Genomic DNA, 18,215 nt, shown 5'->3' with positions numbered 1-18,215 from the left:
ATTGAGCCATTTCCCATGATTGTTTTTGTTAATTGAAAATGGATTTCCTCATAATTGAAACCACTCAAATTATAGGAGATCCAACTAGTACAATTTATTTATTTATTATTGTAGTGAATAATTTGTCCTCCTTTGTTAACCATCTTATAAAGAGTAAATTCCCAGGATAAAAAGGAGCATATTCATGTACTGTAAAGTGGGTTGCAGGTTTCCTCTCACTTTCTAGTTTCTAGTGTTAGTGTAGATTTATACTCCTGACTTCTGAGAGTGGTAGATCATAAAAGTATATGTTTTTATTAGAATATACTCTTTTCGTCCCATAATTATCGTCCTATTTGATAAAAAATACGGATTTTAAGAAAAGTGGAATATAGTACATGAAAAGGTGGAGTAAAGTACAAATGATGATTGAGTTGTATGGAAAAGTGAAATAAAGTACATGTGAAAGGGAATATAGTACATAGAAAAGTGGAATATAGTATATGGGTAAGGTTTTCAATTTATTTTTAATTAATATAGTACATGAGAAAGTGGGGATCTTAGTAGCCAAAATTAGAAACAAGACTATAATTTTGGAACACCCGAATTAGAAAACAGGACAATAATTTTGAGACGGAGGGAGTATGATATGACTTTGGTAGGTCATCGATCTGTAGGTTGTAGTTCCATTTATTAGTCAGTATTTGATACTAATACACCCTCTCTCGAAAGCTAGTTAGCTTCAATTGCTTTCAGTACAGTTGTGCAGTTGTGCCTTGTGATAGTCAGTAATTGATTTTCACCCAACTTTAAGCCATGTGTGTTTTACTTCATATTTTGCCAATTAACGCTTTTTCGTCTTTCTTAATTACTGCCTAAACGGAAATTTTAGGACAAAACTATACGAGATTCTCATTATTTACATTCAAAGGTCACAAAAACAAACTCGTCATAAAATCATTTTCCGGAGAAATTAGTGTGTGACAATAACTGTAGTAAGAGTAATAATAGGGATACACCACATTAATCACAGAAAAATACATCATGTACAAAAAAAAAATCGTCAGAATTTCACATCCTGTCATTTGGGGACTTGCAGGAAAGAGTATCAGCTGAAGCCTCATCTTCACTCAGCTGACCTGATTCCGAGAAGCTATCCTCAGTCTCAACAGCTGCAGCTACAGCTTCCACTGTTTTCGAAGTGATCATATCTGTAACTCGAAACTTTTTCGAGCCAAAAAGAATATAAAATTAAAGGATTGATTGAGAAAGACAAAATAGAAGAAGAAAATTATAGTAATGGACGGCGTGATGTTTAAAAGGGTGTACCTGCTGAGGCTTCATAACAGTGACTTCTTGATCATCTGTATTATCAGCTGCATCTTGAGCTTTGATCTCCATTGAGTTTCGAACAAGCTGACTCAGGAAATCTACATCATCTGACATTACACCAAATCCTTTAAGAAGCTTAGATCCGAGCTGTAGGCTTGTCTGTTCATGTAAACACAGCCAACAACTTCAATATTTATTTCTAGCTAGCGAACCAAATAAGTTGGATAACTTAATTGCCATAACACAGATGGGTTACCTCTGCATTCTCAATGATTGCATCATTTGCACCTGATCTTTTCAATTCCAATAGATGCTTAAGATCTTGAGCTAACGCATATATTGGGACCTGTCCTGTTTAAATGTTTGTCAGATCAACATTTGTATGCTAGGATAATGAATGATTGAGTAACTAATTACCGACGGAAAGGTGAGCCGAATGCTTTTAACCGCTTCCATTGTCTTGTTCTTATCAGGGTACATGACTAACACAGCTTTAGGAGAAGATATGCCAGCAGACTGTAATACTGTCGGTCTTGATCCATCACCGAATAACACTGGGAACCCTAGCTTCTTTGCTGACTGTTAACAAAAAAAAGAGGAAAACATTTCCCACGGATTTAATATGTTATATAAATTCAGAATAACAGCAATAGTTAAGAGTACAAACCAACCTTGACAACGGTAGGATCAAGATCAAAAGCAACATATGGCCAACCCGCAGCTTCACCATTTGAACCTGATGCCAATGGTGCTGACAAAAGGTTTGCAAGGACCTGTAGTTGCAGTCATAAAGCAATCAATTAAAGTTCTAATTTTGTTTGCTACAACTTGCTAATTCTATTTGATGATTTGATGGAACGTACGCTACCTGACCCATTTGTCCAAATCCAAGAATAACCACTGGTTCACTAGCGTCATAGTTCAAGTTCTCTGCAGCTATCTGTCCGTTTAAGTTAGACAATGCTTCACAAAGTCGCAATAATCCCAGAATAAACATACACAAGGAGAAATAAAAAATAAAACATCGAGGCTTTATTGTGGCGAGACAAGGCTGTTTTTCATTCCTCCTCTCTTTTCTTTTGTATTTGTAACAGAAATACCAAGCAGCTTCTTATATCAACTAACAAATACTTACGATATCTGCTTCAAAATTTTCACCAACAAAATCAGCAGCTCGCCGTCCAAGTTCGTTTAGGAAAGGCGTCAGTGACATTGACAGCACAACAACAATTATGAGTAGTTTGTTGAGCTCAAGCGGTAATACTCCAAGCCTGATTAAAGGAAATCTCATCAGAAAACAGAAAGTAGGAAAATATAACATAACCAGTGAGTTACAGTGCAGTATAGCATAGACTTGCCTATTTGCAAGAGAGAAAACCACAAATGCAAATTCACCTCCTTGGGACAAAAGGAATCCTATTCTTACGCTTTCACGCAAGGTTAGTCCAACTCTAGGACCTAAAAATGTTATTATCATTGTCTTAATAGCAATCAGCCCACTTAGGAGCGCGAGAACATTTGGCCATTCCCGTAAAAGTAGCTGCAGAGCAAGACCAAAAACATAAAATCAGCAAGAGGGATGCAGGAAGGGAGCAACAAAGAGAGGGAGAGGGGCTCGAATGAGAAAACAATCCTTAACAAGAAATATCAAAGATTCTATGGTTAAAGCAACTTGATTAAGAGCTCAAAGAAGCCACTACTACAACTAGGAATTGGGGAGTACCTGCGTATCAATAGAAGTTCCTGTAGTGACAAAGAACAACCCAAGAAGTAAACCCCTAAATGGCCTTATATCAGCTTCTATTTGTGTCCGGAAATTTGTTTCTGCCAGTATGGCACCAGCCAAAAATGCTCCGAGCTAGAGAGCCACACATGCAAGCATTCAAGAAAAAAATGAGTCAAACAAAATGTAGTCAATTATTTTAAAATTCCTATGTAAAAAGATAGGAATTAGAACCGTGTCACTGAAGCCAAGCTTTTGTGTAACAAGTGAAGTCCCAGCAACTGTAAGCAAGCAGAGAGCAATAAAAGCTTCTGAGCTCCTTGTTTCTGTAACAACCTAATAGTATGTCAAACTTTAATTTTAAAGTACATAGTACAACTACTTAGGTGCTTAGATAAACTATTTCAAATCTACCTCAAAGATTCGCCTCAGGACTAATTTCCCTCCAAGGGAGAGCAATCCAAGCCCAAGTAAAGCTTTCAGACTTTCTTTGACAAGCGTTGGCAATATGCTTTGTTCTCCTAAATTCTACAGAGAACACCAAAAACGTGTTAGTACGTACCATACAATCTCAGATTGGCAGCATATTCTAATCAAAAGAAAATACTGATAAACCAGTGGGAGGTTCCACTCATTCATAGCATAAGGGGACAGAGGAACAGAAGAGGAAACAAAGAAGATGGAATAAGACCAGCATGAACAGCTCCAACCAAAAGAATGTGATAGTTATTACAAAGTTGGTGCAATATTGAAGATTGAAGTGTATAGTCTACCTGGCTTTCTAGCACCGGGAGTATCACCAGTAGAGGGACCACTGCTATATCCTGCATAAGATCACAATTTCAAGAAACAGGGTTACTAGCCTGCTTAGAGTTCCACTTTCAAAAAAAATACCACCCATTACAGAGAATTGCAAGGAAGGATCTCATAAACATGGAATCAATTTAAATTCTAAATCCATGAGAGAATGATCACGATAATTTTAAGATTTATTGATCAGAAATCTACTAATATGGAGATATTAGTATTAAACCTGCAGCAGAAGAATTCCCAAAGTAGCCGAGCCAAATCTTGTTGGAAGCTCACCCTTCTCAGCAAGAAGCTAAAAGACAAGTCAAATCATACAAGTCAGGACTTCATATAAAATTTCACTTGGTATATGATTAGGTGCAAAATAAGCGTCCAAGTCAAATTGTATCATCTTTTGTGCCAATTCCTTTCTTCATTTCCCTTTTATCCCCCTTCTCTTTCTGTGACTGTAGAATTGAGTTTTAAGTTTTCAAATTTCACTTGATTATGGAACTCTAATCCGCATCCAACTTTCTGTAAGTGACCTAGTGTATAGTGATACTTAGCAACCAATAGAGAGTAAGGCTATGTTCTCTTCACCTTATTCACAAATAATATTCCAACCAGACGATCAGACCAGCCCAGAAAAATTCAGACCAAACAAGAAACTAGAAGAATCAGACTAGGTGAAGATAACAGGGCCTAAATAGTAGTATAAGTCCTTATTAACATCATTATAGAATTAGCCAACTGCATGATGTTATGTTAATTGCGTAGAACCAAAAGCTAGTTACAAACAAAAGGGGTAATAACTAAGGAGCGATCCACTTGCGCCCAAGAAAGTTGTAGTGTATGGTTGCCAAATACCTGTAAGACAAAGGCGGAAGATGACAATGATAGGGCAGCACCTATGACTATGGCCTCGTCAATACTCCTGATATTAACCTGTGATTGACTCAAAGAATACAGAAGTACTTCAGCAATAAGAATAATAGGTAGTATAACAAGTTCAATCTTCAACGGAAGTAGAATTCTCTGCATCTTTAAACATGCACTATGTTATCTTTAAAGTGATTCCCACCAAAGAAACAGTACAAAGATGGATAAGATCCACACCAAGAAATACTCGGATGAGAAAAAAAAAAACTTTAGACATTTATGGAACCATTATGTCAACTAATGATAAATCAGTCAAAATCTTTCAATTACAAGCTGCATATAGTTGACACTTGACAGTTGGCATACCAAATGAAAATCAAAGTATCAAAGAATGAGCCCAGTGGAAAACTTAAGAGAAAAAATTACGTACCAAATCGGGTCGTGAATGAAACAAAAACATCAGAAGTTTTGTACCGATTGCCTCATTTGGAGGAAGCTCAAATGCTGTGAAAGCAAGTGTGGACAACAGAACCTAAAATAGATGCAAAAAATGAAAAAAAAATAAAACAGAAGGATTCTTTAAACCAATCTCATCATTATAAATAGGAAAATAGTGAAAATCAACAAGAAACTATGTCCTTTTATGTATAGAATCAATTTTTTTTTAATTAAGTTTGAAAATCCTATCTATGTCAATGAAGTTCAAAAATCAAAATGCTGTCGTACAAAAGAAGTGGAGACTTGATACTCATTCTTCACAATAGAAAATGATGATATCCACCCAAATTAACTTTTATAAAAACGCCAATGTACCTGAGGCAATCCAATACCAAAAGCGAATATAGCAAGGGCCTTCAAACGCGCAAGTGAAAGCTCTAAACCCATCTCAAAAAGCTGACAACAAAAAATAATCGTGAATCATATACAGGCAATATGGAAGTTTCAAAATTAAAATAGTTATTTAAAGGGAGCAGCATGCTTCTTTTGAAGCTAAGAAGAAATTTGAAGTAACATCTAATAATCACAATAGCTATAAGAAAAGAAGATGAAAAAGAGAAAAGGTTGGCTTTTACTACTACCTCCTATTTTATTTTATTTTTGTTCTTCTCACTTTCCGTTTAAGGTTGCTTCTTTTTTACGCACTTTTCCTTTATTTCATTTTGGGCGTATCCCCTTCACTATTTTAACCACAACATTTACACCTTTTCACTTACTGTCTTACTTTTTCCGGCCTTACACCCACTCACATTTTTCAAAATTTTCTTAAACTACATATCTACACTCAACAGTCAACACTCTACAACAACTGAGTCAGAAAAAGGGCGGAGGAATTATATTTCCCAGTTTCATGCTGTAAGTGCAAGCAAAATTCACCCAGCAATTACTTTTCAGAATATATCATTCCTACTGAGCAAGGTATAAGAAGCTCAGAAAAGAAAGATTATCAAACATAACACCAGAATGTAACAAGCACATCATGCCTATATACATGGATTATCCAACATCCATTTTGGTGCTTCCAATTCTTTTCTTTATTTGTAATTACATCATAAAAATACCTGTCTTAAGAAAATAAATATTCAGAAACATTCTGCATCAACTTGGTATGGTTTGACATAGGCACACTGCTACACTGAAATAACTAATAATTGTTTTATTTTTGGAAGACACAAACCAAAATAATAGACAATTGTTACATGACACATACTCTTTTTGTTATTTAAAGCAGCATCCTTACAACAGATAAATTTGTAGCTATAAACATTAGAGCATTTAAGCAGAGAAAAAAAAAACTTACCAGGAAAAGGATACCCCACTCTGAGAGAACCTTAACATCAGTAAGATTTCTAATGAGCCCAAATTGATTTAGAATAACGCCAGCAAAGAAGAAACCAAGTATCTGCATTGAGAAAACATGATTTAAGCATTCTAAAAGCAAAAATCTACAACTGACAGGGGCTCATGTAAAAGAAATAGCTATTGCGGATTTTTTACATATTTACAAGTCATGCAATGATGCAAACCACGAACTGGGTGTTTGGAACGGTGCATCTAGATACTTAAGATGCCCCTAATAAATTCAGTCTCTAAACAAAAACATCACTGTACAAAGTTGCAGATCATTCAGGACTTAACTTAGACATGAATGGGAAAGAAAGGTGGCTAACTTAACTAGACACATTTTTAGTGGTTACTGAATCAGAATTGCCAACTGATAAAGCTAAGCCTGGATAGATTAACTCTCAGCGTTGAGAGGGACCTCGAAGATGGCACTGGACTATTGCTTAATTGAACAATAACAACAACAACAATGCCAAAGCCTTGGGGTCAGCTGCATGAATCAATAGTACGTTTATCACCTGTTGCATTGACATCAAAAAAATCATAATGCATAGGACAAGGGAAAACATCTACTCGTATATGCCAGTATTTTTCATCTCTGAAGTGTTATTAATCTAAATAAAGTATGACCCTTTTAATGGCATGCCACAGAAATAATGTATGAAACAATAGTAGGCACAACAGACATTCAAGTAAGAGAATGAGAAGGTATTAAAGTTCCTTACAGGGCTAGCCCTTATAGTTCTGAACACAGGGACAATGACGACAGTAACCACCAAGAATGTTAAGGTATCCAACCCCAAGTCATTAATGACATCAACAGCACTGGCAACATCAACCACAGCATGCGACTGAAATCTTTTACTGTCATCTGAACTAGAGCCTGAAAAGAATAATTTTCTATGACTAAAAAATGCTGGAACCGGTGTTGATAATTTCTCCAATCCACTCCTTGTAATATAGGATTCTTGCAACCTTGGAGGGCTTCTGCATGAAGGCAGTTGGACCAGGCGATCCCTGGAAGATAATAAATGAAAAGAATACCTTCGAAAACTTGAGTTTTCAACATAAGAGGTTTTATTGACAATCTTCCTATATGTAACTTCAGAACCCTGCAAGTTTACCAGAAAACACATTAGTCAAAAATACTGGTTCACACTCAAACACATAATCATCTTGTAAGGGCAGTCTATTATTACCCTTATACCATATTTTGATAGACTATCAAACAATGTCAATGATACGCTAAAAGAAGGTCAGCGTTAAATTTTCATCAACACACAAAAAGTTCTTCCTCTTGTATTTCATTTACAGGAAGTTCAGAATCAATGACACAACCCTGTCTATATATATAATGTATGCTCCCTTAAATGGAATATCGGTTCATTGAGCCTCTAGATGGAAGGTATACCTCAAGTTTTTGGGTGTCAAACAACATGTATTATCATTCCTCTATATCTGCATGTTTAACATATTAGAAAGCTTTTCTTGCTATCCAAACTCAAGCTCTTTCAAAAAAGTCACTGTCTTTGGTAGTCAAACAGATCCCACTATCCAAAATTGGCCAACTGTAGGCAGAATTTCCATAGAATTGAAATACAGTAGCTTGGTTCATTGAACCAAATTCAAAATGCAATGTTCAAAACTTCCCAGAAACTAACAATTGAATTAAAATTCACAATACATGGCAAATAAAGTATTGGCGTAATAGTAAAGACCAAGGTACTTCTCCATTCTAAACATTTATTGTTCTGTCCCATATGAAACAAATGGCAACGGCATACGGATGCCACTATTTTAAAACGGAGGAAGTATTATTAACATAACCCAATTGGCCAATTCATCCATATAGTGAACTAAATTCTCAACCCAATTCAACGGTAAACCAAAAGAAGGGTCCAAGAATTGTGAAAAGTGAGACAATTTATACCTTGAAGCAATGGGAAAAGACCATAGAATCCGCCATATTTCCAATATGAGGAGCAGAAATGCAATATGATTAACTCATATTGTTCATAATTAGCAGTAAATTTGTTTGAAATTCCCCAGGTAGTAAGCAACTGTAGTTTGTGATTATTTTTGGGAGGAGAGAGAAATTGTTTGTGGATGCAATGGAGCATCCACGGTGGACAGTCTGTGCCCAGAAATTATGTGGAGAAGCGTACATTTTCCAGGTTTCACTGCAACCAAAGATTGGATTTTTGTTCAAATGGGAGGTCCTACCGTCCTACGTGTCACTATTGAAATCTTGTTATCCTTTTAGATGCTCTAAATTCATCCTCAACAACTAAATCATCTTCAACATTATTCCCCACATGCCGTAAAGCAGTAATTTTTAAACCAATCTAATTACATGCAGCAGAGAAACACTAATAAGTTAACAGCAGTTAATGATTAGTTACTCGCACATGAACAGTAAAACAACTGCGGAATCCGAATACCTCATTCAGTTAGCGTGATTCATTGATAATTGTTACTCGTATCAAATTAGACTTCCTCACGTAAATAAGGCGGTTTTGGTAATTCAATCAGTGTAATTAACCTGTAAAAAAGTTCCTATATAGAGGTCTTTGTAGATAATCTACTTTATAATCTTGCGGCGCATGTACAGCCTACTTAGTGGTAAAGACTTAGCATTATAATCCCACTGGAGACTCTTTGGAAGTGAGGATTTCCCCCTATAACCCCTCTCACTTCCAAGAGTCTGATCTGCAAAGCTGGCTGGAAATACATGGGCGAAGTTCCAGTACAGTAGGGTCCTTCATCTTACCTTCACAAAAATAAAAAAAATGTGTAGCTATACAGAGGGTACTCTGCAATTTTTAATATTTTTTTTACAGTAATTTGTTACCATACCTCTTGGAGACATTTGCTCTCTATAATTCTGTATACATTTATTTTGCCCAAGAACTTTAAGACAATGTTGCTATTGTTTACACAATAGAACACTTCATATACTACGTATAAAGATTGCAGATTCATTCAAGAGCGAGATCGACCCACACTGTTTTGATTTTTAAACAGAGAAAATTCGGACAGTTAACCCAAAAAAGAACTGGTTACTAATTGGAGTGTGATCACACATAAGTAACAGTCATCCTCAAAGTCAGAGTGATTCACACAGAGATCATACCACATAACAAAATCGATGTCGTTAACCATTCACTGGGTCACATGAAGTTGGGAAACCAGAATATACATAATATGAGCCAGCTTCATCAACACAATGATTCATGGCAAAATCAAAGGACAATACGGAATACTAAAAAGTACATTTATTAAAGACCTGATAAAAGGACATATCAGTCAATCATTGAGGAGCATCAGAATTTGCTGGAGCAAACTTGAGCGAGACGCTGTTAACACAGTGACGCTCATCTGTGGGTGTCGGAAATTTTTCACCTTTAAAGACATGACCAAGATGTCCGCCGCATGCTGCACATGTAATCTCAACCCTTCTACCATCAGGGTCAGCCTGCATGTCATAGCCATTTGTCAACTCATAAGCCTTGTTAGATTGATTGATTTTGACAATTTTTTAGTGCAATTGCAAATTACTAGTCCATGGTAAGAACTTAAGGGCATCGAAAGATACTTACAGTGCGATTTATGGCTCCAGGAAGTCCCTCATAGAAAGCTGGCCAACCACAACCAGAGTCAAATTTGGTTGTTGATTTATAGAGAGGAGTTCCACATCCTGCACAGCTGTAGATTCCTTCCTCAAACACTTTGTTGTATTCCCCTGTTCCAGGGTATCTGCAGAAAACATGTCAATGAACATACTTCATTAGAGATGCTAAACAAACAACATTGTATACAAGAAAAGGATCTAAAATCATGCAACAGAAAATCGGTAAGCGTAAAAAACCCTAAAATGTTTATACTTAAATGATTTGATATTATCCCCACATTCAAGACTGTAAAGAGATAACTCGGCCTCTTCCATCCGAAGAGTCAAAATATGCTACATAAACTGACAACAGCACCGGGTTACATGAGTTGAACTTGGAACTTTAGCAAGCCATTTATATGCTTGTATTTACTTTTGTTATGTCAAGTCAAGTGGTGCATCATGTCTAATTATGTACAAGGTACACCTCACTGACAGCTCTGATCCCATTTGCTTTCTCTAACGATGTCTCAAGAATCTCAGACGCTGGTCTTTTAAGTCTTACAGAATCAGTTTCAGTATTCTGGCTGAATATCTATATACCCACCAGATTATACAATGATTCCTCCAGAGACTTGTAGCTTAGTCTTTAAATATTTGATAAAAGATACATATGAGTGCAACAAAGCAGAGACAATGCTAGTACAACAATATTCAAATGACCATGATAGTTCTGAAGTAGACAGAAGAATGGAAGACTTCACAAGTTCACATTCTACAACTAACCACACTTATATATAGAATCTCTTTTCACATGCATATTTGACTGATGAATTAGACTTAAACATGACGGATGAGAGCAATCTTGATTTCAGCTGAGTTTTCAAGCAAGCTATAAATGGAAAGTTGTATCCATGACCAGTCGACCAATCTACAGCAATTCATTTGAGAGTCCATATCAACCATAGATTTCTGTGAGTAATGATTTTCTGAAATACTTGGCAACGTAAACTGAAATTTCAGGCTTAACACTTTGATTGGAACTGTCGTACACACCCAAAAACATGATGACTCACCTTGTATTGAAGAGTCAGTTGCACGACAGTAAGTTGACTGAAATTATGTCCTTAAGTTGGCGTACTGGAGTACATATTTGGGGCAAATACTACCCATTCGGTTACATTGCAATTGATCGGCATCATATTACTCCATAAACACGACTTGGACTCAAATGCAAGGATGTTCACTACGAAGGCATATAGAATTTTTTGGAGATCAAAGTAAACAAAATCTAAACAGAAGATAAAAGTTGTATAAGCTAGTTGTGCGCTTTGGCAAGCTCGCACCGTCTCAGAGTATAGGAGGGGTGAATTGCCAAGGTCAGTAAGGGAAAACCATGTCATATGCTCCAACATCTGTTACAACTCTCCTAGTTCATGTAGGTTATAAACTTATAATCGTCATTCTTTCTTCCCTCACTTTGAGGAAGGGTTTTTACCACCCCAATATAGAATCGTAACTCAATTTTGAGAAAAATACTTCTTGGAAACTTGGTTTGATCAATCATTTCAATCAGATTAAACCTCTGTAATTCATAACATAGTATACCAAGTCCCTCACATCATAAAAACATAATCAATTTCCCGTCAATTTCCATGAAACATTCATTCATTAACCATTAATCGTAATCGTAATTTTCTGGCAAATTAAGAGCTAAAATATCGATACCCATGTTTGATTAATTCATAATCAAAGCCCTAACATATGAATTATGAACAACTAAGAACAACAAGAACACAGAAACTAAAAAGAGAACCAAATTGAATTGCAATGATGAAAAAATAAGAGGGACATACTCAGTTCCTTTCCCTCTGAGAATACGAAACTGCTCAGGAGAGAGAATAGCGCGCCATTCCTCCTCTGGTTTTTGCACTGAACCGGGAGCTGCAGCCATTGTTGAAAACCTCAAGCTTTTCTGATTCAATTTCCCACCAAACTCAGTTGAAAAAATAGGGTAAATTCTGGGTTTTGATACCAAAGATCTAAACTTTGATGTGTTTAAGCAAATGGGAATGGAATAATTTGCGGGATTATTAAGGAAAGAAGTATAGTTTTCGGAATGAAACTTGGGAATCAGTAATTTAGTGGTGGAGGTGGTGACGGATGAAGCGAAAGGTGTGGTTGTTCTGATAATATTCAAGCCCATTTTCTTCGACTTTTTCCACAAAATTGAATTAATTTGTTAGGGAATAATATGTTTTAACTTTCCTTCCTTATCTGTTTAGCTCAAAATAGGCTGATTTCCCAATATCATTGGGTTGGGCTTTGGCCGTTGGAACATGGAAGTACAGTCTGGATGGCCCTTCAAAAAAAAATCTGATATAATTCAAGATTTTTTTATTTTCTCGTTTACCTGAGCAACTTGTGATAGCTTATACGGTTTATGTTACCCGACTCAAAATTATTTTTGAATTAAAACGTTGTTGTTGTTGTTGTTGTTGTTGTTGTTGTATAAGCAACTCGTGCAGTCGTGTTACTCGCCTTGTATACATCAGTCGCAGAATCATTTTTTCGTGACATTAGTAAGTGAATTTCTTACGTGACTTCTTCTTGGCAGTCGGAGCTAGACTAACATTTTTCGGTATAATATACGGAAAAAATATTAGAAATTATTATACATATGAAGGTACTTTTTTTATTGATGAAGAAATAAAAATCAGATTAGTTTCTCATATAAGATCAACCTAAATCATCATTTCGGATATTGGAATTTAAGGTGTAATGTTTAAAACTTTAAAAGCTAATTTTCAACTCAATTATGCTACACGTCCTGACCGGATCAGTGTATAACACGGAGTCTTTGTAGCACGTACAATACAATATTTACTTTATGTACACTTTTTTTAAAAAAAAATTAGTAAGAAGAAGGGATTCTACTGAACCAACACCTAACACAAGTTATACTTTATGTACACTTGATTTGTGTAAATAAAGGAGTACACGTACATTACATTGTCTGTGTTTGAAAATCCTTAATACAATACTAATTTAAAGTGATTTATACTAGGAGATAAAATGATAAAAGTATTGTACATTAAAAATCTTGTTCGTATATTATACTAGTACGGAGTACTACCTAGCAAACAACTAATAATGGCATGATGAGTCATGCATATATATATAGCTAGCTAGCTGGTAGTGGCTGCGATACCAATCTTCTTGGGTTTTAAGCACAAGAAGTTTGGAGAATACCATCTGAACAAATTAAAGGTGGAAATGGCCGAAATGACGGCTAATAAGATGGATGCAACGCCACCACAAGCTATGGAACCACCAATTTGAACGCAGAACCTCACATATTTGCTGCATAGTTTCATCCATTGAAGATCCTTTGAACCGGTTAATACCAGGAATGATATTTCAAGTGTTGCACATACTATTGCGAAAACAACGTATGCTGCCACCTAATTAAACAACAATACGTACGGTCAAATATATATATATTCAGCATACATCGAATGTCCATTACTACATTGTTTCAATTCATCGATACATAATATAATTAATGTACCGTGCAATGCATGGAAGGGTGATAGATAAGGTGGTGATTCTGGTAAACAATGTTTGTTAAAAGTAAACATGGCTTCATATGTAACATCCTAAACGAAGAGTGAGTAAAATCTTTTATGAGTCCTAAAAGGCAAGGAGACAAAAGATATTGACGGGATTCAATCCCAGTTTTAGGTACTAACCCCTCAAGATTTTACCAACTAAACTAATTGGCATCCACAGTAAAATCTTTTATGATTGGACTGGGGACGTGTGGATAGATGGGTGTGTTCGGGGGGTATAGTGGGGACTGGGGGCTGCCTCAATCACGAGTCACTATAGTTGGTAGCTACCACACAACCCCACGGGAAAAGAAGTCAGCTCTAATTATGTCGTGAAATGTCCATTATCTTAAAATGTGGTTTATTTTCCTGGGTGCAGAATGCTTATGGTGCACCATGTTTTTAAATGAACATTTAGTTCAAATATAATGAACATATTGTTTATATCCAAAGAACCCATAGTAAATAAACATACTGTTCAAATCCAAAAAACATACTCCTTCTGTCCCTTAATACTCGCACTGTTTTGACTTTTTACACTATTCACATAATTCACTTTGACCCTATTTTATTTCTAGCATATGAAAACAAATGTTAGTATATAATATATTGTTGGCTTCATCTTTATATATATTTTCAAAGTATTAATATTTTTATAAATTTTTATAATATGTAGTTAAAGATATTGGTGGTCAAAGTTGTGCATCGGAAAGCGTGTCTAGTTAAAACGGTGCAAGTATTAAGGGACGGAGGGAGTATAGTTTAAATATTTCACTTGTACTTGTACATGTACATTGAAATTATTCTCTATTTTTTTTTAAAAAATAAAATAAAAGAAAACCCAGTCGGACTACATGACGCCATCCTTTTGAATGAGTGATAATGCTCATGTATTTAGGGTACATGTACATTGAAATTATTCTCTATGTTCATTAGGTATTTAGGTGCATAATGCTTATTGTGCACCATGTTTTTAAATGAGCATTTAGTTCAAATATAAAGCTAAAACATATTGTTTATACCCAAAGAACATGTAGTAAATTAACATATAGTTCAAGTATTCCACTTGTACATGTACATTGAAATCATTCTCTGTGTTCATTAGGTGTTAAATGAATGTTCATTAGGGTGCACCCGAGTGGCTGAGTGTATAATCTAAATTGCACTATAATCTACCAAGAAAGGAAATACTCTAAATGCGGAGATGTTCATAAAATGATTAAAATGAAAAACGGCTTGATTTTAATAATTAAGGATGTGTTTTATTAACTTGATTTTCACTTGTTTTTCCTAAATTTATCTACTCCGTAAACTCAATTGAACTTCAAAATTTGTTCTAGTTAAAATTTGTACTTGGATAACCCTTGTTTTTCCAAAATTCGTTTTGTCCGAACTTATTTTTTCTAAAATAATTGGAAACAGGGTGAACAAAATAGGACCTAAATCGGTCTTTCCATAAAATCAGAGAAGTATCTTTTAAATAACTCTACCTACAAAAAATTAATTGTTTGACCATTATTTATTTAAATTAATTAGAAATGGGAATTAGGGTTTTGGATCCTCTAGAGTTTTAAAATAACTCTACAAGGTAGAGTTTGAGCATCTCAAACATTGAATTAAAAATCAATGGTTTATATATTATCTTTCCAAAATTGCCCCTGTTTCTTCTCATCAATATGATCCGTTGATTATAAAATGTATGGTTTAGATACAACTCTACCTTGTAAAGTTTTATTAAAACTCTAGAGGATCCGGACTCGGGAATCAGTGTTTTTGTCATTATCAGAAAGCAATAATTAAACCGACTGATCAAATTATGGCTTTATATGCAAGCGAAAATCGACAAGTTAATTAGATGCAATATATTGGTGGCTAATTTAAGTTGAAAAAATTCTTAAAATTTGCTGAAATAAGTGACTAAATTATGATAGTCAAGATTCAAGATACTAATTTAAATATTTAATCATGTATAACTTTTACATCTGTTCCTTGTAAATACACAAAAACAATTACGGTGTACCTACCTAGGAACAAAAGGGAAGCAAATAAAGTTACTATGTAGTAGTTGTAAATCGAACAACATATGAAGATACGAAATAAGAAGCATAGGGATATATAGTTGCAACGTAGTAGGTACGTACATACCTGATCAAGAGAGAAATAAAACCATTTAAGAATATGGCTTGAGCAGCTTAATTTATCTCCCTCATACTTAGTCATGAAGGCCATACATCGAACTAGTTGAAGTAAGGTGTACCCGGCTCCAATCAAATACACGTACACCGATACTCTAATCAACCAAAATCAAATTAAACTTGTTTAGAACTACTGTGCTCGCCGATCTATCCTACATAAACGTACTCTCTCCATTTCAAAATAAAGTGTGCACAATATGTACTATAAATGCATAATTTCGAGATTTTTACTCTAACTACGCTAATGCTTTTGAGTTTTAAAAATCATATTAGAATTCTTCAAAGTTCAATCTCAAAATCATGCTGATGTACACGTACTTATGAAACAGAGAGAATTTCGCAACTAAGATCAAAGAATACTAAAGTAAAAGGAAGAAAACTTACTTCAAAATCTTAGCCAATTTATAATCGGCCCTCATTTTGTAATAACCAAAGAATGTTTTGGTTTGGTTATCCGTCATCATAACAATAGCAGCCAACAAGAGTGTCAACAAGGCACATAATCTCAAAATTGCTTCAATTTTAATCATCTCCATCTTTGTTTTCCTTGCATAAACCTCAACCTATTTTTAAGAAATGGACACCTTTTTTGTTTGTTTTTTGAAGTTAATTAGTTGGGATTTGGGTTCAATATTTAAAACACACGAGTCCTTAAAAGACAAGTGGGCAAGTGATAGAGCAAGAGTTAAGTGAAGCAAAGCAGGTGAGGCTGCAAACGGTCCACGGATATAATGTATTCATACGCATTTATTTTAGCATGTACCACTATTATTGTCTTTTCACGATTTTCATGATCCTTTCGAGCTGGTAAATCGGGTCTATAGCTTCATTTAAGGTCGAGTCGGATCTAATCGAGTAGGGTCATATCGACATGTTATTAACTATACGGGCTAATATAAGTCCGTGTCTGTCTATACAAATTAATTGCCTCGTCAAGTTTATTCGGGTTATTAATTACTATTACTTTTATCGGATTATATTCGGGTCAAATTAGTTTTAGACAATTTTGAACTTCTAATGACCCCATCTTGTACATACACTCCTATTATTGTCCTTTAAATTAGTTAGGCATTCTTGAATCTCAATTGACCTCTTTCTAATTATTATTAGGCAGATCTTTCAATACCAGATCGTATCCTATCAAACCGATGAACATTTATTTAATTGTCAGGCCATGTTCAATTGTCTACTAGTTGGTAGTAAGTGAATTACGTGCCAAGTGGTATATTTTGTTCAAGCATAATATCAAATAAGTTAAATTGAGTTCAGATAAGTGAAAAACATGTTTTTATTAGAATACACAACCTAGAGTCATTTTTAATACTAACATACTATATCCTTAGTATACATTTAAGATAAAGTAGCTAAACTAACTAAGTATACATTTAAGTTAAAGTAGCTAAACTAAACTAACATTTCTTATTCCATAATAGTATATTACTGCATAATTATTGTTGATTCATCTAGTATCGACTCTAATCTTGCCAACTTAAGCTAAGTTTATATTACGTGTATTAGCGTGCAACGAGTGTGCATGTATGGACGTATCACGTATATATGGTACCACGTTACGTTACTACCAATTATATATATATCACAAGTTACCTATATCAATCCAATTAAATTTTGAAAATGATGCATGATTATCCAATGATGTCTATATTTTGAATATGCAACGAACTTTAAGAGGAAAAGAAGTTATTTGACTCAACAAAACACGTAATAGTAGAAGTAGAAGTAGTTGGCAGCACTAGGTCACAATCTTATAATTAATTGTTGATGTTTATAGATCACCCAAATTTTCAGTGGCATAAATTCATTTTGCACTTCAAAGATCAGTTCTTCTGAGTTATTTCCAAGTTCCAACCATATACTAATTTTCGATTCCAACATCTTTAATTAACACGTAAACGTAATATTTGAAATCACTACCCACCTATTATAAATGGGCACGTATATAAAAATCTTTGTGACATATTAATAATCATACATTACTTAATTAATTAAACCTTAAGGCGCTATACTTATATTTGACACGTACCCTACATTCTTTCATGTTCTCAAAGTATATACGCAGAGATCTTACTAATTAAGAGTTGGTGTATACGAACTTACGAAGTAATGAAGTATCTATTATATATGTAACGTAGTATAAATATGAAGTGTGAATGTGTGGTTGTTTCTTATTATGAAATAATCACATACTACGTTTGTTGTGTTTTTCAAAAATAACGTAATTGTATACTTGTATGGGG

At 34.8% G+C, this 18,215-nt stretch overlaps 3 protein-coding genes across 4 annotated transcripts; all 3 read right to left on the bottom strand.

The window, feature by feature from the left end:
* Positions 1-911: 911 nt before the first annotated feature.
* Positions 912-8,718, bottom strand: LOC110788007 (K(+) efflux antiporter 3, chloroplastic). Of its 2 annotated transcripts, XM_021992639.2 has the most exons (19): positions 8,475-8,718; positions 7,270-7,656; positions 6,501-6,602; positions 5,516-5,596; positions 5,133-5,234; positions 4,691-4,768; positions 4,068-4,136; positions 3,808-3,858; positions 3,449-3,562; positions 3,269-3,370; positions 3,035-3,169; positions 2,670-2,851; positions 2,447-2,582; positions 2,180-2,251; positions 1,983-2,084; positions 1,729-1,890; positions 1,568-1,657; positions 1,309-1,470; positions 912-1,203 (listed from the first exon to the last, which is right to left on the bottom strand). In XM_021992639.2, exons 1-19 carry the CDS (start codon positions 8,508-8,510, stop codon positions 1,051-1,053), a joined length of 2,316 nt encoding a protein of 771 aa, XP_021848331.2. In that variant the 5' UTR covers positions 8,511-8,718; the 3' UTR covers positions 912-1,050. The 2 variants fall into 2 exon arrangements, with proteins under 2 accessions (XP_021848331.2, XP_056699079.1); XM_056843101.1 differs by lacking the exons at positions 912-1,203; positions 1,309-1,470 and having other exon boundaries at positions 1,568-1,662.
* Positions 8,719-9,583: 865 nt separating this feature from the next.
* On the bottom strand, positions 9,584-12,421 carry LOC110788006 (peptide methionine sulfoxide reductase B5). The gene is made up of 3 exons (XM_021992638.2): positions 12,011-12,421; positions 10,144-10,300; positions 9,584-10,019 (listed from the first exon to the last, which is right to left on the bottom strand). The coding sequence occupies exons 1-3, from the start codon at positions 12,358-12,360 to the stop codon at positions 9,855-9,857; spliced, it is 672 nt and encodes a 223-aa protein (XP_021848330.2). The 5' UTR covers positions 12,361-12,421; the 3' UTR covers positions 9,584-9,854.
* A 664-nt stretch (positions 12,422-13,085) lies between these two features.
* On the bottom strand, positions 13,086-16,653 carry LOC110788005 (CASP-like protein XL3). Its single transcript, XM_021992637.2, has 3 exons — positions 16,345-16,653; positions 15,911-16,055; positions 13,086-13,618 (listed from the first exon to the last, which is right to left on the bottom strand). Exons 1-3 carry the CDS (start codon positions 16,494-16,496, stop codon positions 13,343-13,345), a joined length of 573 nt encoding a protein of 190 aa, XP_021848329.1. The 5' UTR covers positions 16,497-16,653; the 3' UTR covers positions 13,086-13,342.
* Positions 16,654-18,215: the final 1,562 nt, after the last annotated feature.

Source organism: Spinacia oleracea, chromosome 4, assembly GCF_020520425.1.
Source record: "Spinacia oleracea cultivar Varoflay chromosome 4, BTI_SOV_V1, whole genome shotgun sequence".
Classification (NCBI taxonomy): Eukaryota; Viridiplantae; Streptophyta; class Magnoliopsida; order Caryophyllales; family Amaranthaceae; genus Spinacia; species Spinacia oleracea.
The sequence above is the reverse complement of the archived record's forward strand: the minus strand, read 5'-3'. Positions and strand labels throughout refer to the sequence as shown.

Excerpts from the sequence above, each read along its gene's own strand:
- LOC110788005 (XM_021992637.2), bottom strand. The coding sequence starts at position 16,496 with ATGGAGATGATTAAAATTGAAGCAATTTTGAGATTATGTGCCTTGTTG. Across the intron at positions 16,056-16,344 it reads AAATTGGCTAAGATTTTGAA|AGTATCGGTGTACGTGTATT; the intron begins GTAAGTTTTCTT and ends TTGGTTGATTAG. Across the intron at positions 13,619-15,910 it reads TTTATTTCTCTCTTGATCAG|GTGGCAGCATACGTTGTTTT; the intron begins GTATGTACGTAC and ends TTGTTTAATTAG.
- LOC110788007 (XM_021992639.2), bottom strand. The coding sequence starts at position 8,510 with ATGGCGGATTCTATGGTCTTTTCCCATTGCTTCAAG. Across the intron at positions 2,852-3,034 it reads GAACTTCTATTGATACGCAG|CTACTTTTACGGGAATGGCC; the intron begins GTACTCCCCAAT and ends CTTGCTCTGCAG. Across the intron at positions 2,252-2,446 it reads AAAATTTTGAAGCAGATATC|ATAGCTGCAGAGAACTTGAA; the intron begins GTAAGTATTTGT and ends TTAAACGGACAG.
- LOC110788006 (XM_021992638.2), bottom strand. The coding sequence starts at position 12,360 with ATGGGCTTGAATATTATCAGAACAACCACACCTTTCGCTTCATCCGTC. Across the intron at positions 10,301-12,010 it reads CTCAGAGGGAAAGGAACTGA|ATACCCTGGAACAGGGGAAT; the intron begins GTATGTCCCTCT and ends TGTTTTCTGCAG. Across the intron at positions 10,020-10,143 it reads CTGGAGCCATAAATCGCACT|GCTGACCCTGATGGTAGAAG; the intron begins GTAAGTATCTTT and ends TATGACATGCAG.